The sequence below is a fragment of the Anopheles bellator genome, chromosome 2, assembly GCF_943735745.2.
Source record: "Anopheles bellator chromosome 2, idAnoBellAS_SP24_06.2, whole genome shotgun sequence".
In the NCBI taxonomy this organism is placed as follows: Eukaryota; Metazoa; Arthropoda; class Insecta; order Diptera; family Culicidae; genus Anopheles; species Anopheles bellator.
In genome coordinates, this window is record NC_071286.1 from 75,276,358 (window position 1) to 75,290,533 (window position 14,176).

At 50.3% G+C, this 14,176-nt stretch overlaps 1 protein-coding gene across 2 annotated transcripts in view; it reads left to right on the plus strand.

Annotated features, from left to right (window-relative positions):
* LOC131210414 (restin homolog) overlaps window positions 1-8,323 on the plus strand; it is a 42,216-nt gene extending 33,893 nt beyond the window's left edge. The window contains exons 3-8 of one of the 2 annotated variants that reach the window (XM_058203655.1): window positions 731-1,138; window positions 1,225-1,393; window positions 1,457-1,640; window positions 1,977-2,039; window positions 7,563-7,673; window positions 7,859-8,323. In XM_058203655.1, coding sequence (XP_058059638.1) covers window positions 731-1,138; window positions 1,225-1,393; window positions 1,457-1,640; window positions 1,977-2,039; window positions 7,563-7,673; window positions 7,859-8,005 — 1,082 coding nt within the window. In that variant the 3' untranslated portion in view covers window positions 8,006-8,323. Of the gene's footprint in view, window positions 1-730; window positions 1,139-1,224; window positions 1,394-1,456; window positions 1,641-1,976; window positions 2,040-7,562; window positions 7,686-7,858 lie in introns of both variants that reach the window. The other variant, XM_058203656.1, reaches the window with a different exon arrangement.
* Window positions 8,324-14,176: the final 5,853 nt, after the last annotated feature.

Sequence of the window (14,176 nt, forward strand, 5' to 3'; positions counted from 1 at the left end):
ATAAGGACGCCGCCACATAGCTTTGGCCGGCTCTTGTTTCTGCACGGTTAACGGTCGGTGCAAAGTTGCCCGGTTTGCTGTGACGCCTAGCTTTAATGGGTTTCGGTTTTACAGGTTCCGTTATTTGCTTGTGTGTTTACTCGTTCGCTTAATTGTTTCTCTATTCTGTTGCGACTTTTGCTTTGGTAGTTGGTAAATTATACTGAATAACTAAATTATAGTATATAAATTTTTAGTCCCTTGTATAGCTACTGTATAATTAATTTGTCTTTATGTCAATGTTTGCTGTAGTTTTACTAGTTTCTTAACTAACATTGTTAGTGGCAAAAAATATTATTTTCGTCAGCATGGCACTTGATAAATATGAAAGAGAGCGCTTTCTAAAACTGGTTCGGTTATTGGCCCGTGATGAAGGGGAACTCACGCAAAAAAATGCATCGTAAAATATTCAAATGAGGGTCCGTGCTTAACCATCGGAGGCGACCACAAAAGTGGGGTTTTGGGGTGTTCGATGCTTATCCGTTCTCCAGTGGACCTCACCGGAATCGCTTTCTTATCGGTAACCGACTTCACCTTAACCCACGCACCGACCGATCCGGATCGGTTCGGTTCGGTTCGACGGTCATTGGCCAGTGGGCCGTAAAATTGCGGTCCCGTAGGCCCCCGTCCACCGAGGCTGACTCATGCTTACGGCTTCCTTATCGAATCCACTCGCTCTCTCTCTCGACAGACCAGGGAGCCGTTCTGACGAGTGATACGGACAGTTTCATCATCGGGCAGCGCGTCTGGGTCGGCGGGGTCCGCCCGGGACAGATTGCCTACATCGGCGAGACGCACTTTGCACCGGGCGAATGGGCCGGCGTGGTGCTGGACGAGCCGAACGGCAAGAACGATGGTTCGGTGGCCGGTAAACGCTACTTTCAGTGCGAGGCGAAGAAGGGTGTCTTCTCCCGGCTGACGCGCCTCACCCGCGAGCAGCTGGCCGGTGGTGGTGGTGGTGGTGGCGGCGCTGACTCGACCGCCAGCACGCCGCTCGATGCGAGCTTCCGCTCGCTGACGTCACCGGCCCGCTCCGGAACCGTTTCGCCGACGCACAGTGTCCAGAGCTACGCCAGCAAGTCACCGGCCGTCGCTGGAAGTAAGTCGCCGGAATGGGGGTGCTAATTGCGTCGCCGATGGAAGCTAATGGTTATCTGGGCCCTGTGGCCCTCTCTTGTTTTGCAGAAGCAGCATCACTGAACGTAGGCGATCGCGTGATCGTCTCATCCGGATTCGGGTCCCGGCCGGGAATGCTGAAGTACCTCGGTGAGACCAAGTTCGCCAGCGGAACCTGGTGTGGCGTGCAGCTGGATGATGCGAGCGGCAAGAACGATGGTACCGTCGACGGTGTTAGGTGAGTCCCGGGCCACAGGGGTCAACCGGATACCGGATTTTTAACGCTCGCTCACTTTCGCAGATACTTCGAGTGTCCGGCCAAGTGCGGCATCTTCGTGCCGATCGCCAAGGTTACCCTGTCACCGTCCGCCCGCAAGACGTCCGCCCGGCTGTCGCGCGCCAACTCGAAGGAATCACTCAACTCGCTGGCCACCATGAGCTCGATTGCGACCACGGCCACGTCCCGGCTTCGCATGAGCGCACAGGTATCGCTCACCGCCTGGTAGCTCGATCACCGCCAGAGGGCGCCCGTGTTTGGTTGTGTTTTGTTTGCCACGGTGCCCAAGGACCCTGTTAACTCCAGAGCCCCTTTCTTAACCTCCTCTAACCACCCTCTCCCCCCAGAGCGTTCCTTTGGGCCGTTTGTTTTGTTGTTTTAGCCTAACCTCCTGAGCCACTAACCTAGGCTAAGCTGTGGTCCCCGTGGACAAACCTGGCGTAACCAACGAAACCACGGCCACTGTGGCGAACCTAACACCCTTTCCGCTCTCTAGACGTTGCTCGTCTTCCGCTCTAACCACGTTATGCCTCTTGTTTCGCAGAGGAAATCATCGGCCGCTGCTACCGCCGTACCGTCGACGCCGAAGGCTTCCTTTTCGCTTCAGGTAGGCACCATGTTGTCCTCTGTTATGTCCACTGTTGTTGGTGGCTACTACTACTACTCGGTTGCGTTCGTTGTGCCTGTTTTGCGTTAGGATGTAAGAGAAACAAAAAAAAGATTAAACACTAACCTCACTAGCCCCGCAAAATCCGTCTCAAGTATCTGCCCGCAAGCCACGGGAGCAAGACCATGGCCCTTGGTCTCCCGGTCCCTTGGTGGGGTGGCCAAAGAGGACGAATAAATTGTGTGTCAGCATCATCCGCGGACGTCAGTGCTGTATGTTTTTCAAGATCCTAAGGATGCTTTCGGACCGTTTGAAGTTATTGGAATTGAATCGATTGTATTGTTGAGGCGGCTCTCCGTGCGGTCCGTTTTCAATTCTTGGACTTCATAAATTGCCCATAGGGGCCTATGTTTCCAGTTTTTGGAACTCGGGGAAATTTACTACCAGGCCATCACAAAAATGGGGTGACAACACTTTTCGTTTTATTCTGTTAATAACAATAGCAGCTCGCAGATGAATCCTGTTCAGGGAATGATGCCTAGTAAGGGGGGGAAGCTGTACCATGAAGTATCGCAGGATGTCCACCCTCCACAAGCGTGGAAGGCGCACAGATAAACTGGTAGCCAACGTCGTCATCGTTACGGCTTCCTGGCCCTTTACCACAAGGCCGCCCAATGGGCTGCCGATAGGGACTGGCGATGAGCGACTTGTCCAGCGCACAACAAAACCTTCGTTAACCCGAAACGCCAAAACTAATCTCCACTCGGAAGATTGATCGTTCGGTTCTGTTGTTGGTTTTTGGCAGGACCATAACCACTTCGTGCGGCATGTGCTTGACCGTGACCGGGTGTAGCATGACAGAGCACCGAGGAATGACTGCTTGTTGCTGTGGGTCACACTTCGTCGACGTGCGTGTAAATTGAAACGGCTTCCGTGCTAACAAATCTGACTGTGAGCAACATGACTCCCGAGTTTAAAAGTTAATTGATTTGCCATCTTGAAATTGCTGGAATTTAAAGAATGTTTTAGTATTTGCAAAAAGTGATTCTAAAAGGCCAGGGCTGGATCACTGTACCCTGCTGTAGTGCTTTGCAATTATAAGCGATTGTGGCCTGACATTACGAAGCCGGGGACCATTTGTTGTCGCAACCTGCCATTTATGGTAAAAGTGAGTTTATGGGGGCTCAACTTGGGTCCCTCCTCATTCGGATGCCTCGGATGACAGCGATTGCGTTTGTGCAAGCTTTTGACCCGGCTGCCTGCTTTGGGGGAGTCTTGGACTGGAGCTGGCAGAATGCATACAGTTCGTAGCGAGGTAGCTAGCTGTTGTAATCGATCACCTACCGCGCCTGGTCGGGTTGATAGTGATCACCACCCCCTTCGCTGATTGCATGTGGCGGCCCACATCAAACTGGGCGAGTTGATTTGTGGTAGTAGGTGAGCGTCGCGAATGCAAATGCGTGTACATGCAAATCAGAGCTTTGGCACTAGAAGGTGGGGTGTATTGTACAGCTGTCCGTAGTTGGCATTAACCCGTGTGTTGGTGGATGATGATTGTCTATTCCCGTTGATGACGTTGACGCGTGCTGATGTAATATACAGTAAGCCATAGGTCAGTCCACAACGACCACGGGATGGCTCCTTGTGAAATATTTGTCTGTAATACTCGTCAGCTCATGAGTGATCTTCAATTAAAGGGCCCATTTGTCATCCATTGAAACGCGCTTGAAGTCCACACTGAGATGAAAGCTCGACCTGAGAAGTACTTTGTTGGACCACGGTGCTCGTCGTGTCACTCCATGACAGATTGATATTGATTATAGCAACAACTTATAGTCGGGATCGCATATCCCTTCTTGACTTTTGATCCATTGAAATAGAATCTAGTTCAAGTTGATCACTCCAAGTCATCGGTAACGGATCGGTGGACCCCCCGAGAAATGGATGGCAGCTCCACAAAGCACTCTGCGGGAAGCATAAATCCGAGAAACCCGAAAGCCAGCCAGCATAGTCACGATCATAAATTGTCCGTAAAACCGTTAAACGGCTTCGCTGATCCACTTCCTGATCTCATTTTTTACGACTCACGATGATGAGCTCTGCGAAGAAACTACAAAAGATCGCCGGGGTGACGATCGTAAACGGAGATTTGAATACGCTTTCGGCTGTCAAGTCTTTCGGCCATCGCGAGCATCACCAAAATCTGGGATCGTGCGCGATCGCATCGCAGGTGCCTCTACAACACTTGCTTCTCGCGGGTGATTCAGGTGTCCCCGCCTGCTGCTGTCATCGCACGGTGCTCGATGATCAGCGTGGGGGGCGTTTTAAGTGGCGCACCTTAAAACACGTCCATGACGTAGCAAGATGTCGCAGGTTACCTACCACGTCGTAGTGTAGAGTGTATGCTATGGTATGCGCACGAACCAGAAGACCCTGGCCCCCGCTCGACTGCGGAGGTGGACTGTGATTAGCTCTCTTGGGTGCGCACGGTGCGATCAGCCAAGACAATACCGATTGCGGTGTGTTGGTGGTGGTCGACCGTGCAGTCTTCCGATTAGCGAAGGCGCCATCGTGTTGCTAAACTTGGTCACACACAACGCACAGCACCTTGGTCGAAGCAGGAAGCTGGTGGTGCTGATCGCGAAGATCTGATCCCGTCCGCGCGTGTGTGTTTGTGGTCATACTTGACGCCAAGATAATCGTCCGACCGTTTTTGGTGCGGACTGACAACCATTCTGTCCCAGTAACGATCCTCTGTCAGTCTTGTGGCTGGACCGCGCGTTCAGTTGCGATCCGCAAGAGCTGAACGGTGGATGACATTCTGTCGTGCCTCTCTGGACTGGTGGACGTTCAACGATTGTGCCGCACCCAGACAACCAGAGGGGAAGCTGCCCCTGGGCCTCGGTCACCTAGTCTGTGGTGAGCACCGTGCAGTGACACTCTGGCCAGCCAGCTGGGCCGAGTTTTTGGGAGAAATAAAGATTTCTGTCCACCCTTGGTGACACAGACACGGGGATTACGAGGGCGCTTTCGGAAGGGACTCGGTGTTTGATTGCTCGGTGTTGTGGTGTGTATTGGTCCTTCTGTCACGAGAAATCAAGTCATCGACACGTCCAACACGCACGCCCTTGACTCGGCGCTGTGTTTGAACAACTGATTGGTTCGCGAACGGTGGAACTCCCCAGACGGAAATGGGTGAAAAGGTCCGCTATCGGTGATGACTCCGCTTCGTTTCCGGTCCGATTGACGTGTGTTAGAATTCCTTCCGAAAATCTGGCGTTAAGAATCGAGAATGATGCTCCGAGAAAAGCTCTCCATTCATGGGTTCGATTTAGTCCATGGAGGGGGTTCCCCAAGAGTGGTGATGGGTGGTTTCACTTGGCAAGTTCTTCATAGTGGGCGGCCGTGTACTCTCCATTTATCTTACTCAAGTACACGTTCTCCATTCCGTTGGTTGGTGCGCCGGGAAGATCTGTCTTGACAACCTCACGGGTTCCGGAAAACGCGGGACGTTCCGTCACGTCCAGCGTTCCATTGTCGTCCGAGTTGGCAGATCAATTAAGTGTGCCCCACATACCGCCCTCAAGCGAAAACAAATAACTTTGGAACGACGACGACGACGGACCTGGGGATGTCTTTCTCTGAACCCTGCCCATCCGAAGTACGTGGTCCACTTGTTGCCAGCCCCCGGGACAGTAAATTCATTAGGCGCGTCGGTTTCAAAAAGGGCTCCTCCGATGTTGACTGCGTCCACTTCACATCCGACTGCTGCGGGCCGGAGCTCTGTCAAATGTCAAATGTGTTCTGAGTCGCTCCGGCGGCGTCCTGGCCATCATGATACGGCCACCGGGTTTGTTTTCTTTCCCTCGCCCTCCCCGGAAGGCTCACCTCCGGTCGTTTCCTGTGGCCAATTAAATCCCACTCGAGGCAACTTTTCCACCGTTCTCGTTCGGAGCTCGTAATTCTTCCGGTTCGCAGGGCACAAAAGTGACAACGGTGGCTCGCCTCCCTCCGGTGATAATGGATTCGAAAATGTCCCCAACCCAAACACGATGCTAATTCGGAGCGATTGTTTGCACGCCGCAGAGATGATGGCGGCGGCGGTGGATTACAGTCAGTCACACGCAGGATCCATTTCCGTTCGGGTGGGGTTCCGTGACCATTATCGGCACCGCTTCGAGGGCCCTTCATTCGGGGGATGACACGTCGGGCTGGAGCTTTCTGTGTGGGGTTTCAGTAAATAAATCACAAGACCCTCCGCGTGCTTGCGGACGGAGCTCGATGGCGCGGGAAGCTAATATTTTGCGAATCATTAGGGACGGATTAGCATATTTAATTCGAGCGATGGCGCTCCAGCACGAACTGTCACGGGCGGCACTTCGATAAATCATGCTGCTGCTGGGTTGTCGTGCGTTGACAGCCCGGGTCGGCGGTATGCTGTCTTCACAACAAGCCTGGGGTAAGCCTGATCGGGGGATAGGACCGTGGTACGCTGTTAGAGACGGAACGGCCCTAGTGGCGACGATGACGGTATTGCTGAGCATTTCAGAGATCACATTAAATTTGGCAATCGGGGATTAGAGTGTTTTGCGAACTTTCCCCTTTCCCCGAACTATCTTCGTGAAGGATGTGGTAGGGTTGGTAGAATTTTGGGATTGACCACAATTGAGCAATTGAGAGCAGTAATAGAATGTCTTTACTTAAAGTTGTCTCCTACCTACTGTTTCTAAAATTAGTTTACTAAGCATAATAAGTTTTATGGAAAATGGTTCACGTAAATAGAGAAATAAAAAATATTGGTCAGTATGTTTCATTTAGTGATTGAATATTGGCCCAAAAGAGCAAGGATTCCTCACAGGACCAACGGGCTAAGCGCTGTTATCCCTTCTTCACTTTTTCACGTTTTGTTTTCACTTTTACTTCATTTTCCAAATATTTAACCACGCACGTTGGTATACCTAAAAGTGTGGAAAAAGGTTCCAACTAACCCCTCGAGAATCCGGGTGAAACCACATCAATCCGGTCTTTTTACGTCCGTGAAGCGAAATTCAATCGTTTTCCGAATCAAAAGAATCACGGCGAAACAGAACGTGAACCGTTCAAAATCGTTCAAATCGTTCAAGACCGCCATTGCGTCGCGCCAAAGCCAAATTCACTGGAAACAACAGATTACGGGCACCTTTTTTGCGGCCACCAAAAATAGATCCCGGGGCGGAAAGGTGAATAAAAGTAGCACCGGAGACGATCAATTTGTTGTTTCGAAGAAATGTAATTTCGATTTTCACAACCCTCGTTCGTCCGGGGCGGGCGCGTAAATCATTCCGCCATCATCAGCTTAGCTTACGCGGGTTTACGGGTGAAAGGATCGTGTTTCTTAATAAAAACATACAGCAACAGAACGTCCCCTAATCGTGTATCGTTGTAGGGCATGGTTTGTCACTTCCGTTGGTCTATCAATAATCAATCGTTTTTGGTCTGTCTTTCTTTCTCTTTTCCATTTCCATTCCCCTTCCGATGCCACAGGATGTGCTGCGGGAGAAGCAGAACCACATCGAGCAGCTTATGCAGGAGCGGGAAATCGATCGCGAGGAAAGCGCCAATCAGAGCATAATGTACCAGAAAAACATTCAACAGGTAATACGGCAAGCTCCGTCCGTTCGCATTAGCGCCGCCGAGTGTATCCGTCGGAGTGTAAACTCAACCAACACGAACACGAAATGTTTCCCATGTCCTGTCCACATCCTACTTCACTACTACTTTGAACCACGTTGACCTCCAACCGATGTTTCTAACGTTCCCGATGTTTACACTGACCTTAGCGCGACACCACCGACGGTGAGATAGGACGCTGGGCCGAGCTGGTGCGACGACGCGCCCTTCGCATTGCTGATCTGCGCCGCGAGTTTCAGGGATGGCACGGTAACCACGAGCGACACTGCATCCTTCACGACGTCCTGCTGGCCTAGGATTGCAACTCCTGCACGGTTCCGTCGGGCAAAACTGTTCGATCCGTTTATCCGGGCTGTGGACGTCGCGAATCAACCATTCGCCGGATTGGCCGAGACTAAATAAAACAGAGTTGGTTCTTCCGTGTCCGATTAATAATTCATGCTTCCTTCCGGAATGGGCTACTCCGAGCAGCGAGTAACTCCTTCGAGGGACTGTTTGTTAAGAAACTAGGTTAAGAATGGTTTTTCTGACAGAGAGAGAGAGAGAGAGTGAGTGAAGAGTGAGCGAGAAAAAGGCGTTAACTGTTATGGTGACATTTTATAAATGCGACAATTAAAACCGAAACTTGCTTATGAAAAACTTTTTCATTCTTTTCATTCAGTTTTCACAAACCCTGTTAGTAGACTCGAAACTGTTTAGTTCTATTATTCAATTGACTAATTTTTGAAGTTTATTTGTCAGAGAGAACAGCACGGAAACGTGCAAAGAACCGCCACTACCAAACCTTCAAGATGGCCCTTCTTTTGCCCGCGAAAGAGCTCGCGTAAGGTGTCCATCGCTCGCATCCCTCCAAAACTTGTTGCAATCATATCACAGACCCCAACGCGAAGCGACTCGACAATACCCCAAAAGGAATTCGCGCCACCTTACGGCCGCCACGCAAAGACATGTTAATCGTTAGAGACAGTTTGATTAAATTCACTCCTCTGCGTCAAAGCACAACTCGGCAGCTGACGTGACCTCGGTTCGCCCGAGTTTCCCGAGGTAACCGACCGTCACCGGAGCACCATCTTTTCCGGTGCCGCCATTTCACCGACCCGCGGTGGCGCTCCGATGGGAAACCCATTCTCAGCCAGTCATTTCCGTTTGTCATTCGGCACGGGAAGCAATTTGCTTCCCTGACTTCCATCCCACCCGCCGGCCGGTCCGGAATGGTCGGACGTCGTTGTCTTCGCCGGCTGACTTTTTATTGCCTCCGTAACCGGGCACGGAACGAAACGATTACGTTCGCATATCCGGTTCTGGATGTCGTACCGAACGACGGAACGAAAAACGGACAGACGGAAAGCTGCGCAGGATAGCAATTCCGTATCGGTATCGAACTTTTGGAATGAGCCCGCCAGCTATTCGGGAGGACTTCCATGGGTTGCTCTGTCGCAACCCTCGGTCACTTGTATCGTCTAGCTGCCCTGCCATTTCGCCTGTCCTTGTGCTGGTTGCCGTTGGAAAAACAGTGTGCGACAGTAGTGAGGTAGGTTCAGGATCGTACATTTTGTGGCCAACGGGTGTCCGTGGGCGTTAGATACACAACAAAAAACACACACCTTCTGCACAATGGAAAGAAATAGGGCACCAGGACTTTCTCGGACAGAACCGTCGGACGAAGGACATAAAAATGCGCTAGCTTTCACCCATGCTTCGGTGACCAAATGTGTGTTGGCATTGGCGATCCTGTCCCCCGCTCGTTTGGAACGAGCGACCGAGTGTCCTTTACGATCGATAACGTTTCGATCCCATTTCGATTCCTATTGTGGCCGGAAGCGCGTTTTGCGCACCGACACAATAGAGGACGGGGCTGAATGCTTTTCTTCCGGAACATTATGGCTTAGTTCGGCGTCGGTCGAGTCCGACTCCTTTGCTCCTCAGAACTAACTCGGTAGAATCCTTTAGTTTTGAACTGAACTGGACAGCTGAAAACTGCAAGTAAACTAAAAACACCATGGAGTTTTAAGTACGGTGTTGTAGACGTGTTTATTTAATGAGCAAGAGATTAACATTAAAGAAAGGATCATACCTTACTTACAGTGCTAAGGAATTGAAAATGTACCAAATAAATTTCCGGCTAAGTTCGGCTTGTCCATCTCCAGAAAACGTACGGTTTATGTTCAAAAGGATCACGGACATCTAGTAACCATTGCCATTTGCATGACTGGGTGAAATGAAACTCTATGAAATTTTCTCCTTGCGTCATTAGAAATCTAGTCATCCTAGACGCTTGGTAACCAGTGACGCCACATTATGAGCTCCTCATGTTCAAGCTCCCCTTAACATAGTTTTGCAATTCATTAAATATTGTTGTAGCAGTGTTTATACATTTTTGCTCTGTGTCAACCGCACTCAGCATGATCCGACCAACGACTTCCTTTTTGAGGAAGGTTACTTCGGTTTGAGGGAAGGAAGCATTGAATTCATGGGAAACCTTCTTCTTTGCCTGCCAACTCGATCCAGACCGGACAAGTCCGGAATGTATCAACAAATTTATTCGAGTCCGCGCTTACCCTTGCTATCCTTGGGAGCGTTTGAAACAATGGAGTGCTGCCCTCGTTCCCTTGATTCCTTTGAAATATCTCGGACATTACTGCTTGGCGACGACAGCACCAACCTCTCGAAGGTCCGACAATCTTATGTACGGTCCTCGGAACAGACGGACTCTCACGCTTTGGGATATCATTCGCCATCGTTGCATTCCGGCACGTAGCTCCCGGACAATTGCCCCATACGTGCCCAGAAATGTTGGTCCCGGAAAGCGGTTCCCCACCAGGCAGGATGCCCTCACGATGAATGACTTTCGAAGGTCAAATACCTTCGCCCGGCAGCGAGCCATCATCGGCAGGGGCCGAACCTGATGCCCTAAGCCAATGGATAAAGTTTTTCCAATATGCTAATTTCCTACATGCGAATGCTTTATGTCTCCGTCCCGGCGAGACGATCTGAGATGAGGTGCAGACACACGCCCGGCAGTGCCCATATTTGTCCTCACGCCCTAACGAACAGCTTCCTGACTCGACCATAGCATATGTGTCCATGTGTGTGTTGAAAAGAAGAAAGCCAATATTGATACCGTTCCATTCCGGGATGTAGAGAGAGAGAGAGAAAATCAGCCTGTCAGCTTGGGGCAGGTCCATTGTAGCAACCAAAAGGTCACTTCCAATTCCCGGCCACGCGCTTGATGTATGCAAATTGACCGTTTCTGTATCCTGCGAGAGTTGTTCCTGGGGTTCTGTTGACTCGGAAAACCGACTCTCTGCAGCGTCGTCCAATCTCGCCGGCCGTGGAATGGGTTGCAGTTTTGACGCACCGATTTCACCCAGCGCCCCTCGGTATAATAATAGCAATTGGCAACACCGCATATAAAATGCGGCCAGTCCGGACCATGCACCATGATTCCGGAGCGAGCTTCTAGGTGGCATGTGGCATAGAGCAATTACGGGTTCAACTCGGTGACCGTTTTCCAGCTGGCACTGGATTGGATGGCCTGTCATTTATGCGAACTATTATAGGCATTAGAATAAGCATTCCGACCGTGGTTGGCTCGTGGTGTGACAAAAGCTCATTTACGTTCGTTCCGCTTCGCGCGTGGGTTTGTTGAGCAAACAAAAAAGGGATAAATCACATTTTGGGACATAATTGACTACAGTTTAATTACCTTTTAATTATGTCGGCCGGAAAGGTGTGTTTTAGGGGAGTATTCGAAATGCATTGTTTATGATAGATTTTAAGGATAATATAATCATTCGTCCCAACGTTAGATAGGCTTGCAGGGGTTTTCCTTACTGTATCTAAATCACGCCTAACTTTCTGTATCTGTTGCAGGATGCACAACTATGTGCTGGATGCTGTTGCTGGCCACCTCCATTCTGCGTTAAATTTATAGCCGACCATTTATTATAAAACATTCTCCATTTTCCAATTTGCACACCATTTTTCCCATCCTTTTTCGTATCGTGTTCGTGACGTTGGTTTCCACAGGTTTTTTTCCTCCACTTTTCAACGGCTAAACCGTGACCGGGTGCTGCTTCGGTGGCTACGGATCGACGGATCTGACTTGCAAAGTCCGCGTGGCGTAGCTTCTTCTCACGTTGTTATTACTTTGCTCTTATCTCTTCTTCTCTCTTCACACATGTGCTCTCCGTCACGCGGTCGTCTCGGTGTAGCTCAAGGAAAAGGTGGCCACCATGGAGAAGCAACTGTCCGACGAAAAGCGCCGCAACGAGGATCTGCAGTTCAGCGTGGACGAGGCTACAATCTGCGGCGAGGACGTCTCTGTAAGTGGCACGCACGCACGATGGTGCGAATGAGCCGGTCCGGGCGGGAGGAAGGGATTATCCGTGCACCGACGACCGTTGGCACCCAGTCCCGAGGTGTCACACGTACAGACACACGTGTGTGAATGTGTGCGCTCGCTGGGACTGCTGTGTACATCCGGCGCGGTGCGGGTGTTGAAATTGAAGCATAAATTATTATTAGCTTCCGTGCCCTGGCACGTCCTCTTCCGGGACCGCCATCTGAGACCCGCAGCACGAGTTGAGTAGAGTGAGCTCTAACATTACGGAGCTTTTTCGTGTGGTTGAGTGTGGCACAGGCCCAGCAGAACGCTTCATCCCGCGGGGCAGTTCCCCGGGAAACCATGGAATCGGGCTCTGGCTCGGGTTCATTTTCCACTTTTGTAAATTATTTCAACATTCCCATCAGATCGGGTTTCTGTCGCATTTTCTAATTCATTCCCCCCATTTTTCGTACCATGTATCTTTTTTCAGACAAAAATTCAAAATTCCACCTATGTGAGTATCTCCATATCGGATCGGGAAGAGCAGCGAATGGGGCAAACTGTTTCGGCAATCGTTTCCTTTACTTTTTCGTTTTTCCACTTATCTCCACTGCATGAATTTGTTAGAGTTGATTTATTTTCTCTCTTCGGCTTTTTTGTGTGCGTTTCGAATTAAAACGTGAAACGATTGCCTATGCTCTGCTCTTCCACGAGAATCAGATTGTTCAATTGGTGCTTCGTAATTGGTACACGTTAGCTGTGCTCTTTTATGTTTGTTCTCTTCCATAAAATTATTTTGCATGCCATGCATGCCTTTTGGCGTGTGTTGTCTATTGTTGCATGATCTATTTTGAATTACAGCTTCACATTCCGGTTCTAAAAATTGTTTAAATTGTTCTTGTTTCACATTTACATTGATGCAACACTATTTCAATTTTAGTAATACATATTCTTTTGCTTATAGTCACCGTTACACATTTGATTTAACCTTTATTGTGCTTTTTCGCATGATACATGTTTTTGTGTGAAAATAGTTAGATTATACGTTGGAGTAGGGATGTTTCGTAGTGGGATTTTTAAATGTAAAACTGTCAATAAACTGTTATCGCTCCCTAAAACGGACCTTTTCCAGAAGCGTGTCGCTGAGTTGGAAGCTCAATTGGCCGGCGGTGGAAGTTCCGGAAAGGAAAACAGCGAAGCCCCGCCACCCGGGGTGCCTCCGGAAGATGCCAGTGGTAAGTGTACCCTACGTTGATTGCATACAATACAGTGCCATGAATAATCCCATTACCACTTCCCACTGCCCAGTGGTGAGAGCGCAGCTGAATGCCGACATCGACAAACTGAAGGCGGACCTGTTGGCCAAAGACCAGAAACTACATCTCACCGAGGAACTGAAGCGTTCGCTCGAGAATGAGATCCAGAATCTGCACGAAAAGATTGCCGAAACGGAGCGCTCGGCGGCCAGCAAGCTGTCGGCGGTCACCATCAGCGAGGAGTGTCTCAAGGAGCAGGTAAACTACCTCGAACATCGGGTGGACGAGCAAAGCGATCAGCTGACGGCGAAGGATGCCGAGCTCGAAAAGCACTATCTGGCGCTTAAGAACGTCGAGGGTGAACTGGACGAACGGGTCACTGCCCTGCAGGCGGAACTACGGTCCCGCGAGGAAATGCTGGAGGTGCGGGACAAGAACCTCCAAAAGCTGGAGGCCGAGATGGAAGGGCTGAGGAACGATTTGCGCCAACGTGATCTAAAGATGGCCGAGGGCGAAAGTGGCATGAAAGGTGTGCTTCAAGAGAAGGACAGTACGATCGGAACACTGAAGGAGCAGCTACAAGCCGCGGAACTAAACCTAGCAGCTGAAGGTGGCCAGCGAACCCGCCTCGAGCAAGAGCTACAGACAATCGCACAACGCACCGCCGAGTTGGAACTTGATCGGGAAACGAAAAGGAACGCACTTGAAGCACTCGAAGCCAAACTGGCCGCTAACGAACAGTCTCTCCAGGCGGAAGTGTCCGGCCGCCAGGAGAAAGAATCGCTCGTGTGTCAGTTGGAAATCCAACTGAAGGATCTCGGAAAGGCAGACGAAGTAAAGGCCAACCTTTTGGAGGCAAAAGAAGAAGCTCTTGCCAGCGCAAC